Below are 18,617 nucleotides of genomic sequence, written 5' to 3'. Positions count from 1 at the left end.
CTCTTGAGTATTTCCCCCAGCAACTTAGCAGGAGTTTCTTTTGCCATCAGTCTTCCAAAGGGTTTTTGTCTTGGTTTTTCACTTCAGAGGGAATGGTCCTGCCCTTCCCCTCATCCGGCCACGGTTTCGCTATATAGCTATCACCTGGTGTTCTGTTCTGTTTCTCTTCCAGAGTGAAAGAGTTGAGAAAGGCCAAGGAACTTGAAGACATACAGCAGCATCCCTTAGCAATGTGACATTGCTTTTCAGACTGTTTTCATTTCTGTTTTTAGCAGAGACATGCAACGACACACACACGCACGCACACACACACACGCACACACACACACAATCCCTCTGCAGTTTTGGGGAGATCAGCTGCAGGATTTTAACAGGAATGTGTTGGTCATTGCATTTGCACTTTCATGGACAACTTTTAATTTGATCAGCAAGACATCTTGGAACTCAATCTTCTGTTGGATCATGGGAAAACAAGACACCACGAGGAATTGAAAGAGGCTTCCTCTTCTTAGGAAGAAGCCGGTTTCCTTCTCATATAGGGCTGTATTCAAACATCGTGTGGAACTGTACAAATATTTATACCAAAAATATAGACAAGCAAAGGTGGGGATGCACTAGCAACAAAAGAGAATGCTGCTCCTGCACCTGTCATTTACTTCCAAGAAGCTGAATCTTTGGGATTGATTCTCAGTGGAGGGCTTAGATCATACAAATCTTTATTGGGTCCGTGTGTTCTCATTTCCTTCACTGATCTTATTTTATTTTAATTTGTGTTTGTTTTAATCTCTACAGCACACTTAATGCAACTTTAAAAATCTGCAGGTTTTTAATGTCTTGTGGAAATTTGCAGAGGGGCGGGTGTGTGGTAAACGGGTAATGCATGGGAACTAATGAGAAACAGCTTACAGAGTTTAAATTTATTTTCTTGTCCCCACCACCTCCCAAGAACCTGCGAGTATAGTGATCATCTTGTCCCTTTTGTCATGCTCAGCACTTTAATTTTTGGGCCTTACTTTCATGTGCAATGAGATTTACTTAGAGAATTGGTACAGCATGGAGCTTTTTTTAGTAACCTTGGAAACTGTAGTCATTCTAAGGAATCATAAACCTTGCCTGGACATTTGCCACCTAAAAGATCAGTGTGGTGCTGCGTTCTGGCCAGTAAATTCCATATTTTTGGCTATAATCTCATCCAAACTGAGCAGTTTCTGTGTATATATAAAAGGTAGAATCGGAAAGTGAGAAAATATTTGAAAGGGATTATATTAATTGCTAAATATTTTATTCACAAAGGTCAATAACATGGCAAGATAAAATTATTTGTATAGTTTTGTCTGAACGAGCGAGAAAAATGTGGATGTATTGTTTGTATATATTGTATATATTAAAACAAAGAGATATGTGCATGAAATCAAGAAAAAAGAAATGAACAAAAGCAAAGCATTAGTGGCTATGGTCTGTAAAATGAAACAAAAAAAAACTTTATTTCACTATAAGAGTACTTTATTTTAAATGTTCTTTAGAAGAACATTTTGCTAAAGCATGACTAAGCTGCAAAAAACAAAAAACAAAAAAAAAAAGAGCTACTGTATTTAGACTTAGGATAAAAGGCAGAGTAACATTACTTAAAAAAAAAAAAAAAGGATATGTTTACATTTAATTTTGGCTACCAGGAGTTTATTTTATTTAATTTAAAATTTTTTTGCCAACGGTGCCAAGTAATGTGAATGCTAATATTGCTTAAGAAAATTAAGTTACTTTTGCTAAACAGATAATCATAAGATGAATCCGTATATAGCTTAACACCATCCACTCACTCCAACAAAGAACACTTAGAACGATGAAAACCTGACAAAAGAAATGGTATGACAAGTAGGAAAACGTCTCACGTTTTTCATATCTCCTGCTGGAAATCAGAAAACGGAACAAAAATTGCACAAAAAATAACTAAAAATTTAAAAGGGTTGTCATGGTCTGTTACTCTTTCCATATAACGAGGAGCCAAAGAAATCTGATGCTTTTAAAAATTAAACTCCTAACGTTAAATTGAGAGAATAAAGTTCGAATTTGCTGATGCCAGTTTAAAATTCCCAGGTAAAGTTTCAGGATCAGTTGGTGTGAAGCTGAAGTGATAGTTTTTGTTTTGTTTTCTTTTTCTTGGTTCTGGCTGCCAACTGTAAGTTAAAAACTCAAGGCTCGTTGTGAAGCCTAAAAATATTCACAAATAAGCTTTTAAACTGGTGTCTTTAGAAGGAAGGTAGATACAAAGAGATTGTGGTAAAAACTGGGGTCAGTGCTCTTGGTGCCTTTTCTATAATTGTACTTGTTTTTTAATTACTTCCTTTCACTGCCAACCTCGGATTACTGTACAGTATACGTCGTACCGCTTGTGATCAGCTTTGACAACAGTGACAGCCCCACGGCCAGTAGCCACCTGTACATTTGTAAACTGACCTGGCTCTGTTTTGTTTTTAAATGTGTGGGTTATGTTGCAGCTGTTGCACTCCCCCCACCCCAAATACCTATTATTTTAAACGATTTGACCTGTAGGAGGACACTGAGTAATTTACAAAACACACAATTGTATCCATAAATGGGAATAGGAAGGTGAAAGCCAGCTCTTTCAGAATATCCCATATTAGAACTGAAATTAGATACGTTTATTCCATTTATTATGGTACAAATAACTGATCTTTTGACAAGAGTAATGACCTCAGTGGATTTGCTTTAACCCTCACCTTTGTTTATTTATTCATTTATTTTTTTTAATGTCTCCCATGCTACATTATTAGCCGAGTAAGTTAGAAACTTCTGGAAGATAAAGACTTAACATAGAGTTAGGAGGGTTCTTACGGAGGGGATAGGAAGTAGGTTCAAAACCTACCGGTGTAGCCCACCAGTACAACTGTGAATCTTAGGTGAGGTACGAATGCACTTCCACTGAAACGAAGCATTTCTGACCGCTTTTCCTTGGTTGTGAATCTTAATTTTGAATATAAGATGATAGGTAAGCGCAGCTTTCTTGGATAATCTGAATTCCCAAGTGCCAGGAGTAGGACTTCATTATAAAATTAATAGCTAATCTTATTCTGTCTCCTGAAGATTTAATTGCTATTCTTGTTACCCATTTGAAATCAGCTGTACTGTGTGAACGAAAATAAAGACAATAAACCGAACCCCTCTCTGGCTGCACGGTCGCTTATGGCAGTTCCACACAGTAGTTGGCGCCCAATGGGGGGTCCCCGAGACTTGCATGTAAAACTAGTCTAGATGTCTTCTTTTTTGTAAGTTTTATTTTTGTAATTGTGCATGTGAAGCATCATTGAATCAATGGATCTGTTGAAGAACTCAGCTGCTGGAAACCATGCAAAATGTTTTGAATTGCCCTTAAAATATGGAAAATGTTTTCTGAATGCTTTATATTCTTTCTGCTGTAAATTAAAAATGAAGAAAATTTCCCCATACTATGTGTGTGCTTTGCTTTAACTTTACCTGATACTGAAATCCGGGGTGACCAGCCTGTTTCAAACCCAGACGAGATCACTTTCATGGATTTCCTTAGATCCAGAGACAGTGTTTCGTCACCAGCTATTACAGAGCTTCAGACGTGTCCATAAGAGAAAAATGTCTTAGTAAGCCGCTGCCCCTAGAACACTTGCTTTTCTCAACCGTCTTCTCGGGCACCGCTCAACATACCAGTTACTTGAAACATAGAGACACCAATCTAAATTCACCACTGCCGCGAAAATCCTCTGCTGCTTTTGAAAAGGCATTTTCCAGCTGACTACTAATACGCATCTTCTCTTCTGAGAATTCTGTCATCATCTCCTTTCCTTTCACTGCAGAGTGTCATCCCGTCTCCCTGGTAGTCCCTCTTCCACGGAGTCTGGTGTGGATGCTCCCACCAGACCCAGTCGGCAGGGTATCTCCCAACTCCGCCAGGCCCCGGTGGTTTCTAAAGCCCACTGCATTTAAGTGACATTCTCTTTTCTTGCTTATCCTCACTCTTTATTCTGTCTTCTTTTCACCTGTACCCCAACCTGCCCCTTCTGGTCGGGCGGTGCAAACCATGTCCATTTCCGCTGCTGTCCTTGGTCATGTTTGTTCATTCCTTGCCTGGAGTTTTCTTCCTACTTACCCAACTCAAATCCCACCTCCTCCGTGACACTCTTGTTTATTCTAATACACACTAACATCTCTCTTTTCAAATTATTACATCGACAGTGGGAAAAGACAGTTCAGTATTTAAGGATTTTAGTTTTCATTTCTCATCTCATCTGCCGGTTGACCTGGCAGCGTTCTGCAGTGTTATGGGGTTTTTTTTGTTTGTTTTTGTTTTTTGTTTTTTGTTTTAAGGTAGGCGTTGTCTACGTTGGTAGGAATCCTCCCAGTAACAACTTTAAATACACGGCAAAGTAACTCACTGCATTTGGATCTGTGCCTCCGCCCGCAGCCGACCAGAAGTTGAGGACCTCCTCTGTGCCGGGGCCCGGTAATGCAGAAATACAGAAACGAAACACAGCCCCTCATGGCCAGGCTCCCGTAAACAGACTGTAGTACGGCCTGTGCAGTGACAGACGAATCACCCACGAGCACGCGAAGAGAGGGAGTCTAACCCTACCGACGCCTGTGATAAATACTCCCAAAGGGCCTTCTGATCTTATTTTAACCAGTTTCCCGGGGAAACGGGGGTCTCCAGGACCTCCGGGTTAACGCGGGACGTCCAGCAGAAGCACACAGTGGGTCCCCTGTACTGTCACGGCCAGGGAAATGGCCCCCGCCCCCATTCACCGACACAGTCCCCTCACCGTGCCTAACGCGCAAGGCGCACCGCCTCCCGCAGTCAGCTCGCGCCCCGCCCTCCCCACCCCCGCGACCTCGGGTGGCCCCGCCCCGAGACGCCCCGCCCCCTTCCGGCGCGCCCCTCCGCGGCCGCGCCCGGCGACGTCATCTGCCCCGCGCCGCCGCCCCGCCCAGCTCCCGGCCTTCGGTCCCGCTGCGCCGCTCTGCTGACCGTCGAGCGCCGCCACCAAAATGTGAGTGACGCGGCGAGACGCGGGGCGGCTTCGGACTCCGGGAGACGGTGGCCCGCGGCTGGGATCCTCCCCCGGCTCGGTTACCCCCCTCCTCCCGCCCCCTTCAGCCGCTCGGACGCGGGCCTGCGCGGTGGTTCCGGAGGCCCAGGGATGGGCGGCGGCTCCGAGGATACGGGCCGCAGGCGGGCGGAGCCTGCCCCGCCGCGCAGCTCGCAGCCCCGCGGCGGTCGGGCGGTCGGGCGGTCGCGGAAGAGGCGGGGGCGGGGCTGCCGGGGGATTCCCGGCGCTAGGAAACGCCCCCTCCCTCCCCTGCCCCTACTTGGCTCCCACCCCTTCTCCCCTTCCCCTAACCCCCTGGGCCCGAGGCTCCCCAGAGGAGCGGTGGCTCCTGCCCTAGACTTGGAGCGCCCGTTCGCCGCCCGGGGCTGGGCTGGGCTCCGGAAGTTGCAAGGGAAAGGACCTCGGCCCTGTGTGTAGAGGCAGCAGTGGTCAGAGTGGACTCAGGAGCAGAGCTGTAGACCTTCCCTCTTTAGGCAGAAGCCATCTTGTAGTGGCCTCTGAAAACATGGGAGTTTCCCGTGGTAATATTCTGTCAAGAGTCCCACGGACCCTCTGTGCCCCTCCAGCCTGTCATGGCTCACCTACGGAGGAGGAAGGAATGGGTGCTTTCCCCGGGTTCCTCCTAGGAGCTAGGGCCACCACTCTGGAGTGTACCAGCTGAGGCTGCTGTGCCAGGAAATCAACGGTGGTTAAGGTCTAGATCCGTAGAATCATATGGGACCTGGTCTAGAGACAGGCTCCAGTGCAACCAGCCGTGTTGGCTTTCTAAACCCCACTTTAGGCTTCCCTAAGATGGGGCTAATAGTAGTATCCCCTTCAAAGAGTTAATAAGGATTAAGTGAGAAAACGCTTGAAGAAGAGGTACCAGTACATGGTTCTTCACTGTTACCTATCGGAGAATAAAATTAAGTGTAAGGGCAGGCATGGGACCTGCTACATCCCTGGTCTTTGACACATGGTAGGTATAAAAGAACTTGAATCAGTGGATGCATCAGTAGCTGGTGTATGCAAGACGCATGCTTGGTGCTGTCTTGGGTACAGGGAAGAGCCGTCTAAGACACGGGAGTCTGATCTACTAGGGAAGGCGAGACGTTCCTATGACCCTGGAACAACATGGGTGTGAATTACACGTGGGTTTTTTTCCGATAAATACAGAACACTACAGTTACTGTGTTTTCTCTGTCTTAACGATTTTCTCAAGTTTTTCTCGACCTTACTTTATTGTAAGAACACAGTGTGTAATACATAAAACATACAAAATACGTGTAAATCGACTGTTTATGTTCTTGGTAAAGCCTCTGGTCAACAGTAGGCTGTCAGTAGTTACATTTTGGAGGAGTCAAAAGTTACGTGCAGATTTTCAGTTGTGGGGTGGGGAAAGGGGTTGGTGCCCCCAAACCCCACCTTGTTCAAGGGTTGACTGTGTGTGTGTGTGTGTGAAAAATCAAAGTGTAGCCAACCAAGTAATGGAAGCAATAAGGATTTCAGAGCCACAGTGGTCAAGGAAGATGTGCCTGGGGAGAAACAGGCATTCAGTGAGGATTTGAAAAGAGGGGAACCTTTTAAGAGAGGAGGCACCGCATCTCACCTTTCCCACTCACACCACCCCTCCTCCCTACATCTTGATGTTCCTGATCCTGTTTCTGTAAATGAATATATTTCTCCGTAGTGGAAAAGTGGCATTTTGTAATTGTTCGTAAGTGTGAAAACAGTTCTTGCCACAGTGAGAGATCAGAAGCGTACTGAGTGCATTTAAGCAGATGTGTGCCTTTAAACAATAAAAAAGTAGAGTTTCCCTTTCTTAGGATCCCTGATATTAACATCAGGTGCTTCAGCGTTACAAAGTAAAGCTTGTTAAACCTTCACTTTAGACTCTGGTCACTTCTCACATATGGATGAATCTTGGAAATTATAGAGGAATTAGAAGAAATGTCATTAGAACCTTTGTTCATTACTGTGGGAAGGATTTCTTTTCTGCTTTAGTTCTGAAACTTCTAACAGCGAGGTCTTGGAGTAACGTCTTCATCCTTACAGAAATGTATCTGAAATCAGAATTTACTCATGCTTGTGCCTTTCCACGTTTCAGGTCTACAGGTGCCCCTGCAGGTTCAAGTGCTGCCTCCAGCAGCAGCCGAAGACTTCAGCAGACACAAAATCAAGTCGATGAGGTACTGGTCTCCAGTGTTGAAAACTGAATTTTAAACCAACATGGGAACACCCTGGAAAGAATTCTTTTTAGAAAAAGTATCATAAAAGCATGAGTATAAAGGAAATTTTGGCTGTTTCTTAAATATAACAAATGAGCTAAAAGCTTCTGAGAAGTCAGTCTCCAGGAGTCATGCTTGTTTTCCCGTGACCGAATCCTGTATCTGAACCACAGACACTCCTCCTGAGAGCATTCCTCCAGGAACCACTTTATAAGATACAGTTTGCCACAATTAAAAAAAAAAAAATGGAAAAGAAAAAAAAAAACACTTTATAAAATAGGGTAATGGAGTTTTAAGGATTAGGTCTATAGGTTGTTCGAACCAAGACGAATCCCTCCAACCCGATTTTTCATCAAAAGGCTTCTTAGAGTAGCCTGACACACTGGTTACTAGGACTGAGCAAACCTCTGGAATTCCGTTCCAGTTGTCACCCATTCACGTACCGAAGGCAGATGCTGGCAGACTGCTCTAGCCCGACAAATCGGTGTTTGTGGAATCCTGGAGTCTTTTTTCCAGCATCTTTTTTCTGCTCTGTATGTGCAGGCCCACAGTGGAAGACTGTGAGCAATTCAGACTAGGACTCTGTAGCCCGAAGAGCTGCCAGTGTGCAACAGAGACATCTCAGTCTCTCTGCACTTAGCTGCTTTACAAAGCAGAGTCGAACTTAGGTCAGATTGCATCATTCAATCATTTGGTAATATCTGGTCTGATGGTTTTGTTTAGGAACTGAATTCTGAAACTTAATACATTTCCGTGGTATTCTTACCCATCTTACCATTCTAACTGGATGAAACTTTCTTTTACTTAAAAAATCAAACTGGGTCCTTGTTCTTAACCAAAGGAATTTTAAGGAGAGGTGGGGGTATTTTGTTGTTTTGTTTTGTTTTGTTTTTAACTGAGGTGAAACTTACATAACATACAATTAGCCATCAACCAGGGGAGTTCAGTGTACTCACAGTGTTGTGCAGCCATTAACCTCTGTCTGCGTTCACTACTTTTGCTTCCCCCCGAAGAACACCCTGGACATGTGCAGTCCTCACTTGCCATTCCCCTTTCCTCCCGTTCTGGTAACCGGTAGTCGGCTTTCTGTTGCTATAGATTTGCCTGTTGTGGCTGTTTCCGATAAAGGGGTTCATGCCGCATGTGGCCTTTTGGGTTTGGCTTCTTTCACTCAGCATAACGTTTTTGCTCTTGGTCCCCGTTGCAGCATCTGTAAGTACCTCCTTCCTATTTAGGGCTGAGTGGTGTTCCGTGGTGTGTGTGTACAGAATTTGTTTTTCCATTCATCTGTGGAGGGGTTTTTGAGTTTCCACCTTTTGGTTATCATGAATAATGCTGCTGCAAACATTCATGGACAAATTTCTGTGTGGCTCTATGTTTTCATTTCTCTTGGATATGTATCTAGAAGCAGGAGTGCTGGATTACGTGGTAATCTTGTGTTTCATTTTTTGAGGACCTGCCAAGCCTGTCCACAGTGGCCGCTGCAGCCTGCCTTCCCTCCAGCAGTGTCCGGGGGCCCTGCTTCTCCACTTCCTCACCAACACTTGTTAGTTTCTGTTTTCTCTGAGTGTAGCTGTCCTCCTTAGTGAATATGAAGTATTTCATTGTGGTTTTGCTTTGCATTTCTTCAGTGACCAGTGGTGTCGAATATCTTTTCATGTGCTCGTTGATCATTTGTATACGTTCTTTGTAGAAGTGTCTAGTCAAGTCTGTTGCCTGGCTCTTTTTATTGGGTTGTTTCTCTCCTTGTTGGGGAGCAAGAGTTCCATATATATGTGTATATATATATTCTGGATATTAAACCCTTCTTAGATAAATGATTTGCAAATAGTTTCTTCTATTCTGTAGATTGTCTTTTCACATCCTTGAGAATGTCTTTTGCACAAAAGGTTTTAATTTTTTTAAAGTTCAGTTTATTTTGTCTTTCGTTGTTCTTGATTTGGTGTCAAATCCATGGCCAAATTGGAAGTTAGGAATGTTTGCTCTTAAGTTTTCTTCTAAGAGTTTTATAGTTTTTAGCTCTTAGGTCATCAATCCATTTTGAGCTAATTTTTATATATGGGGTGAGGTGTAAAGGTCCAGCTTCGTTCTTTTGCATACGGCTGTCCCGTTGTCCTAGCACCATTTGCTGAAGAGACCATCTTCCTCCTCACTGAGAGATTTGACAGTTCTGTCAAAAATCATTTGGCCATAGAAGTTCGAGTTAATTTCTGGATCCTCAGTCCGTATGTCTGTCCTTATGCTAGAATCACACTACTTTGATTACTGTAGCTTTGTTGTAAGGTTTTGATACTGGAAAGTCTGAGTCCTCCAACATTTTCTTTTTCAGTATTGTTTTGCCTATTCAGACCCCTTGTAATTCCATAAAAATTTAAGGACTGGGTTTTCTGTTTCTGGGAGGGGATGGTAGTGGGGGAAGGACAGTGGAATTTGAATAGAGATTGCGTTGAATCTGTATATCTGTACAGTGCTTTGAGGCATCTTGCCATCTTAACAGTAAGTGTTCCCATCTGTGAACTTGTAACGTCTTCCCATTTAATTACGTCTTTGACTCCTTTCCACGGTGTCTTGTAGTTCATTTTCAGGGCACAAATCTTCCACTTCCTTGGTTCAGTTTATCCCCTACTATTTTATTCTTTCAGATGCTACTGTATATGGAATTTTTTTTAAATTTCCTTTTCATTTATCTTATATGGAAACATTCTGATTTCTGGGTGCTGGTCTTGTACCCTGAGCCTTTACTGAGCATGTTTATTGACTCTAGTAGTGTGTGGATTCTTCAGGATTTTCCATATATGGAATCATCTGCAAATGGCTATCACTTTACTTCTTTCTTTCCAATCTGGATGTCTTTTGTTCTTTCCTTGCCTGATTGCTCCGGCCAGAACTTCCAGGAGAGTGTTGAACGGCGTTAGTGACCGTGGGCGTCCTTGCTTGTTCCGGATGTTGGGGAGAAATTCTCTGTCTTTCACCACTGAGCCTGGGTGTTACTTGAGGGTTTTTCCATAAATGCTCTTTGTCATGTTAGGGAAGTGCCCTTCTGTTTCTAGTTTGCCAGGTGTTTTCCTCATGAAAGAGTGAGCCGCTCCCTGCTCCTTCCTTTTTAAATGAAAGTGTGGCTCAGAATAATCAAGTGCTGACCTGAAGGGAAATGAGCCCTTTTACTTCACTGAGAGTTCTGCTTGTTTTTCCCTCCCTCTCTCTGTAACTTGGCGTGCTCGCGTCCGCTCAGGTGGTGGACATCATGAGAGTCAACGTGGACAAGGTGTTGGAAAGAGACCAGAAGCTGTCGGAGTTAGATGACCGCGCAGATGCGCTACAGGCAGGAGCATCCCAGTTTGAAACGAGCGCTGCCAAGTTGAAGAGAAAATACTGGTGGAAGAACTGCAAGGTACTTTTCTTTCACCTGTTTTTACATGAGTCACCCTCCGTTCTCAGAGGGTCTGCGGGGGCTGCAGGTATTGGAGAGGAGTTTGATGTCCCGTACGTGGAACTCTGGCTTGACTCTGAGTCTCGAGCCCTGACCGCATGCCCTCTTCCCGTGCCCTCAGCTAGGAATGCTCCGTGAGCCGTGGCTGACCTTAAGAAGCATATAGAACAGGAATGTCCAAAATCGGGTCACCAGCCCACCAAGGCCCTTCCACGTCTCCACCCCCGCAAAGCCCTGCACACACAGTGGCAGGAAAGGGCTGGGGTTGGCAGCCCACTGGCCTGTGGTTCAGTGAAAGGCTCCAGCGGCACAGGATAGGGGTGCTTGAAAGCCAGTGTGCTCCACAGAAGTGCAGAAAGCAGCCCCCCAGCAGCGTACCCCAGAGCAGACCTTAACACCTGCCGCAGCCCAGGTGTAACTAGCCCCTTAGGGCACACGAGTGACATTCCCTGATGCACAGGACGGGCTTAGGTAGCTCATGCAGATGCCTTCCTAGGGACCACAAATCATTGGACCGTCTTCTAAAAGGCAGATAAATAACTTCATACTATAATTGAGAACAGCAAATTTAGGCTTTAAAAACTGAATTATTTCAGATTATAGTGTACCTTAACTTCTCGGTCCATGACTAGAATATTACACTCTTCGGTGAGCACGCTCATCTGTGCGTTTGGAAATGTGAGATGGTCTCTGTTTTGTCGCAGATGTGGGCCATAGGGATTGTCGTCTTGGTCGTCATCATCATCATCATCATCGGTGAGTTCTCCTGGCCGAAATCCACTGTTCAGGTCTTCTCCGTGTGGTCATAGCTGACGTCATATACAAGCACTTGGAATAAAAAGTTCCCTCAGAATTACTAGTTCACTCCAAAGATTTTCATTTTCTTCAGTAAATTTTTTTTTTAAGATTTTATTTATTTATTTGACCGAGAGAGAGAGAGAGATCACAAGTAGGCAGAGAGGCAGGCAGAGAGAGGGGGGAAGCAGGCTCCCCGCCCAGCACAGAGCCCAATGTGGGGCTCGATCCCAGGACCCTGAGATCATGACCTGAGCTGAAGGCAGCGGCTTAACCCACTGAGCCACCCAGGCGCCCCTCTTCAGTAAATGTTTTAAGTACTTGATTATTTCATTAAAATCCAAGGGTTTTTTAAATATACACATTGATCCTTTGAAGTCAGAGAAAAATGTGTTCATTTCCACTGCCCCATCTGTTTTCACTCCGAGTACATTTTCATCCGCTACTTCCTCGTACGAGGAACAGTCTTGTCTATTGATTACAAGCATGACTGCCTGTCCCCTGTGGCTCCGGTCCCGCCCAGCTGCGCAGCCTTGGGCAAGCAACTTAATGTCCCTGGTCCTCAGTTTCTTCACTTGGAGAGAGGGGATGATAAGAGAACACCCATACGCTTGCTATAGGGACACCGCTGCACAGTCTGCGAACGGTGCGTAGCATGGTCCCGGGTGCGTAGTACTGACAGTAGCGGGATAAGTACGTCCGTCCGTACGGACGTGCCTGTGCACACAGAAGTCTGAGTACCGAATTACCACTCCTGCTACCATATGTGATACCGGAACAGGCCATTGATGTTTGTAGCCCAGGCCCTGGGAACCATTTGCAAAAGCAGTTCTTCCCATCCCTTCTCTTGACAGTGACCTCAAGCCCTCGGCAAAGTGTAGAGACGCCACTAGTAAGAAGTTGGCCTAGTTGACTTGCGCATTTAGACTGTGACGTTCACTGTTAACTCCGGGTTTGCAGTGAGAGACTGAATTGTTTCCTCTGCTTTGTCGTGTCTCCCCCTTAGTGTGGAATATTTCCTCGTGAAGAACCAGTGCCGCCCCAGCCTGCCGTTCCAGAAACCTCTTCAAGACCTTTGACTTAGAACCCGCTATATTCTCGAGCTCGCCTACTGTTCTGTCTAAGCTGATTAGTTTCTGTTTGTTACTGTAAAGTTGAATTTCTAGGCCATGTGCCTTTGTGATGTCATAAACACTCCGAACTTGAAGTGCGGCCGCCCAGCCCACGCCCGGCCTGGCGCCTTCACAGATGGCCGAGTGGCTGATGAAGAGCGTCTCTTAACTTCCCGAGTGTCATCACCTCGAAGTAAGGTTGTCTGAGGAATTGCCGTTAATTCCAATTAAGGGAATTTGTTCCAAGCTAGCCATCCCTGCCATATGACATCTTCAGAACCACATTCTAAGCCTTTAGGTAATCAGATTTCCAGTTTGTGCCTTCCAGAAAGAACACTACTGCCTAAGCAAATCTGTAATAGTAACAGGTTGTGCCTTATTTTGCTATTTTTCGATTCCCTAGAAGAGAACTTTCTACTGTTTATAAGCACTACTGACTGTTGTGCTGTATTTAAAAATAAGACGTGGATAAAGAGTTTCTGCTCTTACATTAGATGTGAAGATGTTTACTTTCTTGTTACAGTTTTTGTATCACTTGCTATAAATATTTTAATCAGAAATAGCCTCTTTAAAACATTTTTACAGAACTATGGCTATGACCAAAGTTTCTATTTTGCCAAGAAGTTGAATGCCCAGTACAGTGTCCTTATGTCTGTTCCTGACAGATTAATTTAAAAAAGTGACAAATGGAACTTAAGGTGCCCTTCAGGATTAAAATTCTAATACTGTCTGTGAACCCTCTCCATCCTGACAGGCCTTTCTTGCCTCTGGAGTGCTGTGGGTGGTGCAGCTCCCTGAGTCCGCATTTCTTCCAGGGGCGAGAGCAGCTTTAAGCCAGACTCTGAGCATCTCCTCCTGAGAGACTGAGCTCAGTAGGGCCTCTAATAATTACGGGACCAGCAGTCCTACAGCCTTCAAGGGAGACCATCTGTGAACTGGTCATTAACTGGCCCAGTCTGTATAGATGGTAGCCTTTGGTAGTTTGTTTTCCTATTTTTATCCATATCCCACTTCCTAAATCTGTCTTCTGAATTATACCTTCTACCGGGCATTGGTCAGGGGTGGTTGACTCTTCCCAGAGGACAGGTAACCAGAGACTCTTTCTTCAACGTCAGAAACTGTACAAGATGCAGCTTTGGAAACAGCTTTGTCACCGGAGAGACTTGTGTATGTGAGACTTTTACCATCAGGGTTGGTGGCTTAAGGATGGGAATTCAGGTTGGCATGCAGGTAGGCAAGGAGGCTCTGAGGGAGAAATGCTGAGGTGTTACCACCCTGACCCGTGGTTACCAGAGGATTCTAAAAGTCTCGTCCATACGCCAGCCCATGACTTACAAAGCAGCAACAGTTGCGGTGCACCAGGACCCGGGCTCCCTTTAACATCTCTCGCCCTGGCCTCACTGAGACGCTGCCATGTTGTGGACACGCCCTGCAGGATGCCCCGCTGGAGGAGGAGGCAGTGGTCAGTGTGGGGCAGGCCTTGAGCCCACCCTCTGCTCAGGGGCTCTGGCCAGGTCTGACTCGGAAAGCTTGGTGCTCTGTCCTTGCCTCGTGCCCGGTCCCTGTGACCCGCCGGCTCCTGCAGTGACCCGGGGCCACCTCGCTTGTATCTGTGCATTTAGTTGGGAACTTACCCACTCTAATGAACCGAATAAACTGTTTATAAGCGTGATTCTGGTATCTTGTGTTGCTTGTAGAAGAATCGCTGTGTGCGGTCCAAGTCACAAAACTGGCATTCCTTGTTGCTGCCCTCCCCTCTCACTTAGAAACCCCAAAATGCACTCTTTTCCTCTCCCCAGTCCCCAGCATTTTCCCCTACCCTAGTGAACCCAAGCAAACCCTTCCTCTCGTGAGAAGTATAGATGAGGGGTGGGGGGCGCTGGCTTTCTTACAATTGCCAGAATGCTGAGGAGCTGGCTTTTGAGTTTCTTAAATACACGTTCTTCAAAGACCACAGAGCTGGCCCTCTTTGGTGGAATAGCAAGCTGCCTCTGTGGCCCTCAGGGAAGGGAAGGTGGACGGGCGGGAACCTTCTCCAAACAGCTCTCCTTTTGATTCTGCACACCCTTCCCCTTGAATACACTTCCACTATTAATCTACCACCTCCAGGGAACAATACAATATGGGTAGAAGTAGCCTTTGCTTATGGTTACAGTGAAATGCCAGTTTCCTATATAAACCTGAGAGAGAAATGGTTGACTTCTTCCATTTCCTTGACCTTGGATAGATGGTCGCCACTTTTCTTGTCTGCCATACTATCGTGTCCTGGTAAAGCACCTACAGCAGAATCGTACTGTTTGTTCGGGACCTTTGTATGATGAGATCTATATAAATTTTGGTTCCTTTCTCAAGATTTTGAAGGAAAATCTACCATAAATGGGCTCTTTTCTGCCTCTCCTGTAAATGTCAGGATTCCTCGGCCAACTTCTTTCCATTCTACTCAGTCTCCCGGAGGCAATCTTATCTCTTCCCACATCTCTGATCTTGAATGTACTGAGGATTCCTGGCCTAGTGGACCAAACAGAATTAGGCATTCCCCTGCAGCACGCTCCTCTTCCTACCATTAACAGTGTCGGTTCCAGAAAATGGCACCACCATCCATCCAGTGTCCACGCCAGGCCAGTCCACTGCACTTGCTGATACTTGTGACCATACAGATCACTCAGAAGGTGCTGGAGCGCTATGTAATAAACGTTTGCCAAATCTCAACAGCTTAAAGTTATTTCCTCACTCATGCCTCATGTCCAAAGCCAGTCAACAGGAAGGTTCTACCCTCAGTCCCTCGGGGAGGGACTTCCTGTAAACATTTGTTTCAGGTTATCACTGTGGCAGGAGGGGAACATCAGGAACTGTGCGCTGGCTCTCAAAGCTTCCGTCTGCAAGCAGGTTTCTTAGTTCTGCTCACACTACTGGCCAAAACAAGTCACACGACCCCGCCTAACCTCATAGGTGGCAGGGACCACATGTCACTGGAAGGAGAAATGCGATGTTTGTGAACAGTTGCCTTCCTGATGACAATTTAAGTCAAAGGATGTGGCAAATTCCCCTTGACTCATACGTATTTTCGAATGAGTTGTGCATCCTACGTGATAATTCCATATTTGCATCACTAAAAGAATGTTTTTTTAAAGTATGGTGATTTTTTTTATTGGTTTTGAGTGAGGATTATTTGTTTAAAATTGACTGGACTGCTCAGTGCATTTAAAAATAGCATCCTTGGGGGCGCCTGGCTGGCTCAGTCGGTGGAGCGTGAGACTCTTGATCTCAGGGTGGTGAGTTTGAGCCCTACATTGGGTATAGAGATTACTTAAAATCTTAAGAAAAAAATAGCATCCTTATATAACTGAGCTGCTTTTTACACTAGCAGAAAATTCAATCTATGAAACCACAATTTACTAAATAAGTCAATTATGGCATAATTATTAGAAAACAATTGATTTTTTTCCCTTCATCCTCTAAGTAGCAAGCTAAGTGCATTTCAAAATCTTCTACTTGTCTTTATACTGTCAGGACCATGGGCAATCCCCTGTTAACACAAGTGCCTGTCTTTAGCCCAGGTTCTGGATCCCAGCCTAGTGGAAGCCTTCCCTCCAGCAATTCCCTTTGTCTGCGGCTCCTCCTCCAGCTTCATCCCTTCTCCCTCCTTATCGGTCACCCCATCAGACCCTAATGTGGTCCCTATGTCCCTTCCTTGGGCAAACAAACACTTGTCTGCAGCCCCACACAGCAAGACCCCTCCCCATAGCTTGCCGTGGTTACTGCCCCCCATTGCACTTTTCTTCAGCCAACACCACTGGGACATCCTTAACCAAGGTCACCGTCTCGGTGAAGCACCGCAGAAATTTTCTCTGCCCTTGTCATACTCTGTGCATCACCAGCATTTGATACGGTGAATAGCTCTCTCCTTGAAATATTTATCTAGCTCCCATGACCCAAAGTTCTTCTGCTTTTCTTTCAACCCCCTCTATGGCTCCTTATTCTTCAGCTGGCTCTCTGCTTGGCCTCTAAATCTCCATGCCTTTCCCCTCCCCAAGTCTTGGCCTTTGGCCTTCCTCTATCTGCATTTTCCTGTTGAGAATTTCACCTGTGACTGTAAACGCTGTAGGGACTCTGGTCTCTTCCAAACGTCAGCCATCTCGCCATCCCTGGCCTCTCCCCTGCATCCCGGGCTGGGACATCCAGTCACCCACCTGACAGTCCCACCTGCGTGCTCAAACATAACGTGTGGGAAACAAGTCTCCATTCTCCCCTCATCAAAACTTACTCTCCCCACACCTGTCCGTCTATGCTGATGACCCATGACACGCAGCTCGGCTTACACCAAAGACCCAGGAGTCCCTTGATCACTCTCTCTCTCTCTCTCTCTCTCTCTCTCTCACACACACACACACTTAACTCATCTGCAAGGTTCTGTGCCCCAGATGACTCCCACGTCTAGTCTCCTCTCGCCGTCCTTCCTGGCACCACCCTAGTCCAACCGGTCCTCAGCCCTCTTCTTGTAACTAACAGCCACCTGCTAACCACTCCCTGTGTAGAAGTCTGGCCAATACAGATCGCTCTCTTGCTTCAAATCCTCTTTCCACTACCTTTAGAAGAAAACCCAAATCGCGTCCCCTAATTATAATCTGGCCCTTCCTGACTTCCTGATTGCCCCTCACACCATTCCTCCTCCCTCTGAGAATTCTCCAAAGTAGATGTTCTTTTTTTTTTTTAATTTTTTTATTTATTTGACAGAGAGAGGGAGATCACAAGCAGGCAGAGAGGCAGGCAGAGAGAGAAGGGGAAGCAGGCTCCCTGCTGAGCAGAGAGCCCGATGTGGGACTTGATCCCAGGACCCTGAGATCATGACCTGAGCCGAAGGCAGAGGCTTAACCCACTGAGCCACTCAGGCGCCCCCAAAGTAGATGTTCTTTCTGTTCCTGAACAACACACCTGCTCTGCCAGAGCCTCTGCAGGTGTCTTCTGCCCCCTCCCTTTGGGCCACCCGCACCCGCACCCCCACCACACACACACTCAGGTTTCAGTTCGCCCAGTCCCAGAGGCTTCCCGGATCACCAGGTTAATGTGTCTGTTGCGTCCTTCACCCTCCACCCTCTCCCAGCTGCATTTCATCTTCGTTTCACATTCCACCCAGCCTATCCACTTGCTTGTGTCTTCCGTCTTCATAAAAGGTAGACTTCCTGAATGGCAGGGACTTTCGCCACCACTCTTTCTCGGGGACCACAGTCATCCCGGCCCAGATCATCCGCTCAGTAAGTGTCTGTTGAACGAACGCAGACAGAACGCAGTGCGACAAAATGAGAGGAGAGGGACATCTGCCGTCGTTTGGAAAAAGGAGGTGGTTTATCCAATACATGACATGAACAACTGGCACACTTCACTCACCCCTTTTCTATACAATTCCTTTCATTTTTCCAAAAACTACTGAACATTTTTCATGTACCCGACACTGGAAAGGGGCGGAGCTCTGCACTTCGGAGGAGTCGACACACAATCTAAAAAACCTTCAGACTTGATATTTTTACAAAGGACTTGGCTACACCTTCCTTTTCTGAGACGGCGTCTCTTAACATACACTCGTCTTCCCCCAGTTGCCAAATCAACCTGTAACTTCAGGAACCAGGGAAATGTTCAGAGTCCGCCGTCAAAATTCCGTTTCTGAAACAGGGCTTTGATCTTCCCGGGACTGCTCCCGGGTCGACACCTCAGAGCCCCCGGAGCTGGCGGGCGCGAAGCACCAAGGTTGAGAGCAAGATGCAAAAAGGGAGCCGGAGAAGGTGCAGACCAGGCGCTCGGACGTCCAGCGCTTCTTCCCGCGGCCGGGCCTGGCGCGACCGCGCCCCAGGGTCGTACCCCGCTACCCCGGCCAACCCGGCCACCCTGTCCACCCCGGCCACCAGCGCGCCCCGCTGCCTGATCTCCCGCCCCTCACGTGGGGACCCGCCAACCCCGCTCGGGTCCCGCCCCCTCGTGATTG

At 46.3% G+C, this 18,617-nt stretch overlaps 2 protein-coding genes and 1 pseudogene across 4 annotated transcripts in view; 2 read left to right on the top strand and 1 right to left on the bottom strand.

The window, feature by feature from the left end:
• LOC111154898 (calmodulin binding transcription activator 1) overlaps positions 1 to 3,464 on the top strand; it is an 811,409-nt gene extending 807,945 nt beyond the window's left edge. For both annotated transcript variants that reach the window (XM_022514846.1, XM_022514847.1), the window contains one exon: positions 173 to 3,464. In XM_022514846.1, coding sequence (XP_022370554.1) covers positions 173 to 236 — 64 coding nt within the window. In that variant the 3' untranslated portion in view covers positions 237 to 3,464. The remainder of the gene's footprint in view (positions 1 to 172) is intronic.
• A 1,507-nt stretch (positions 3,465 to 4,971) lies between these two features.
• LOC111154857 (vesicle associated membrane protein 3) lies at positions 4,972 to 14,312 on the top strand. 2 transcript variants are annotated; one of them, XM_022514793.1, is made up of 5 exons: positions 4,972 to 5,036; positions 7,183 to 7,264; positions 10,536 to 10,694; positions 11,438 to 11,489; positions 12,535 to 14,312. In XM_022514793.1, coding segments are annotated over exons 1-5 (315 nt in total). In that variant the 5' UTR covers positions 4,972 to 5,034; the 3' UTR covers positions 12,555 to 14,312. The 2 variants fall into 2 exon arrangements, with proteins under 2 accessions (XP_022370501.1, XP_022370500.1); XM_022514792.1 differs by lacking the exon at positions 4,972 to 5,036 and adding an exon at positions 5,473 to 6,054.
• On the bottom strand, positions 6,437 to 6,987 carry LOC111154856 (annotated as a pseudogene).
• Positions 14,313 to 18,617: the final 4,305 nt, after the last annotated feature.

The sequence above is a fragment of the Enhydra lutris genome, unplaced genomic scaffold (assembly GCF_002288905.1).
Source record: "Enhydra lutris kenyoni isolate GAN:26980312 unplaced genomic scaffold, ASM228890v2 scaffoldscaffold38, whole genome shotgun sequence".
Classification (NCBI taxonomy): Eukaryota; Metazoa; Chordata; class Mammalia; order Carnivora; family Mustelidae; genus Enhydra; species Enhydra lutris.
This window is presented reverse-complemented; position numbering and strand designations above follow the sequence as displayed.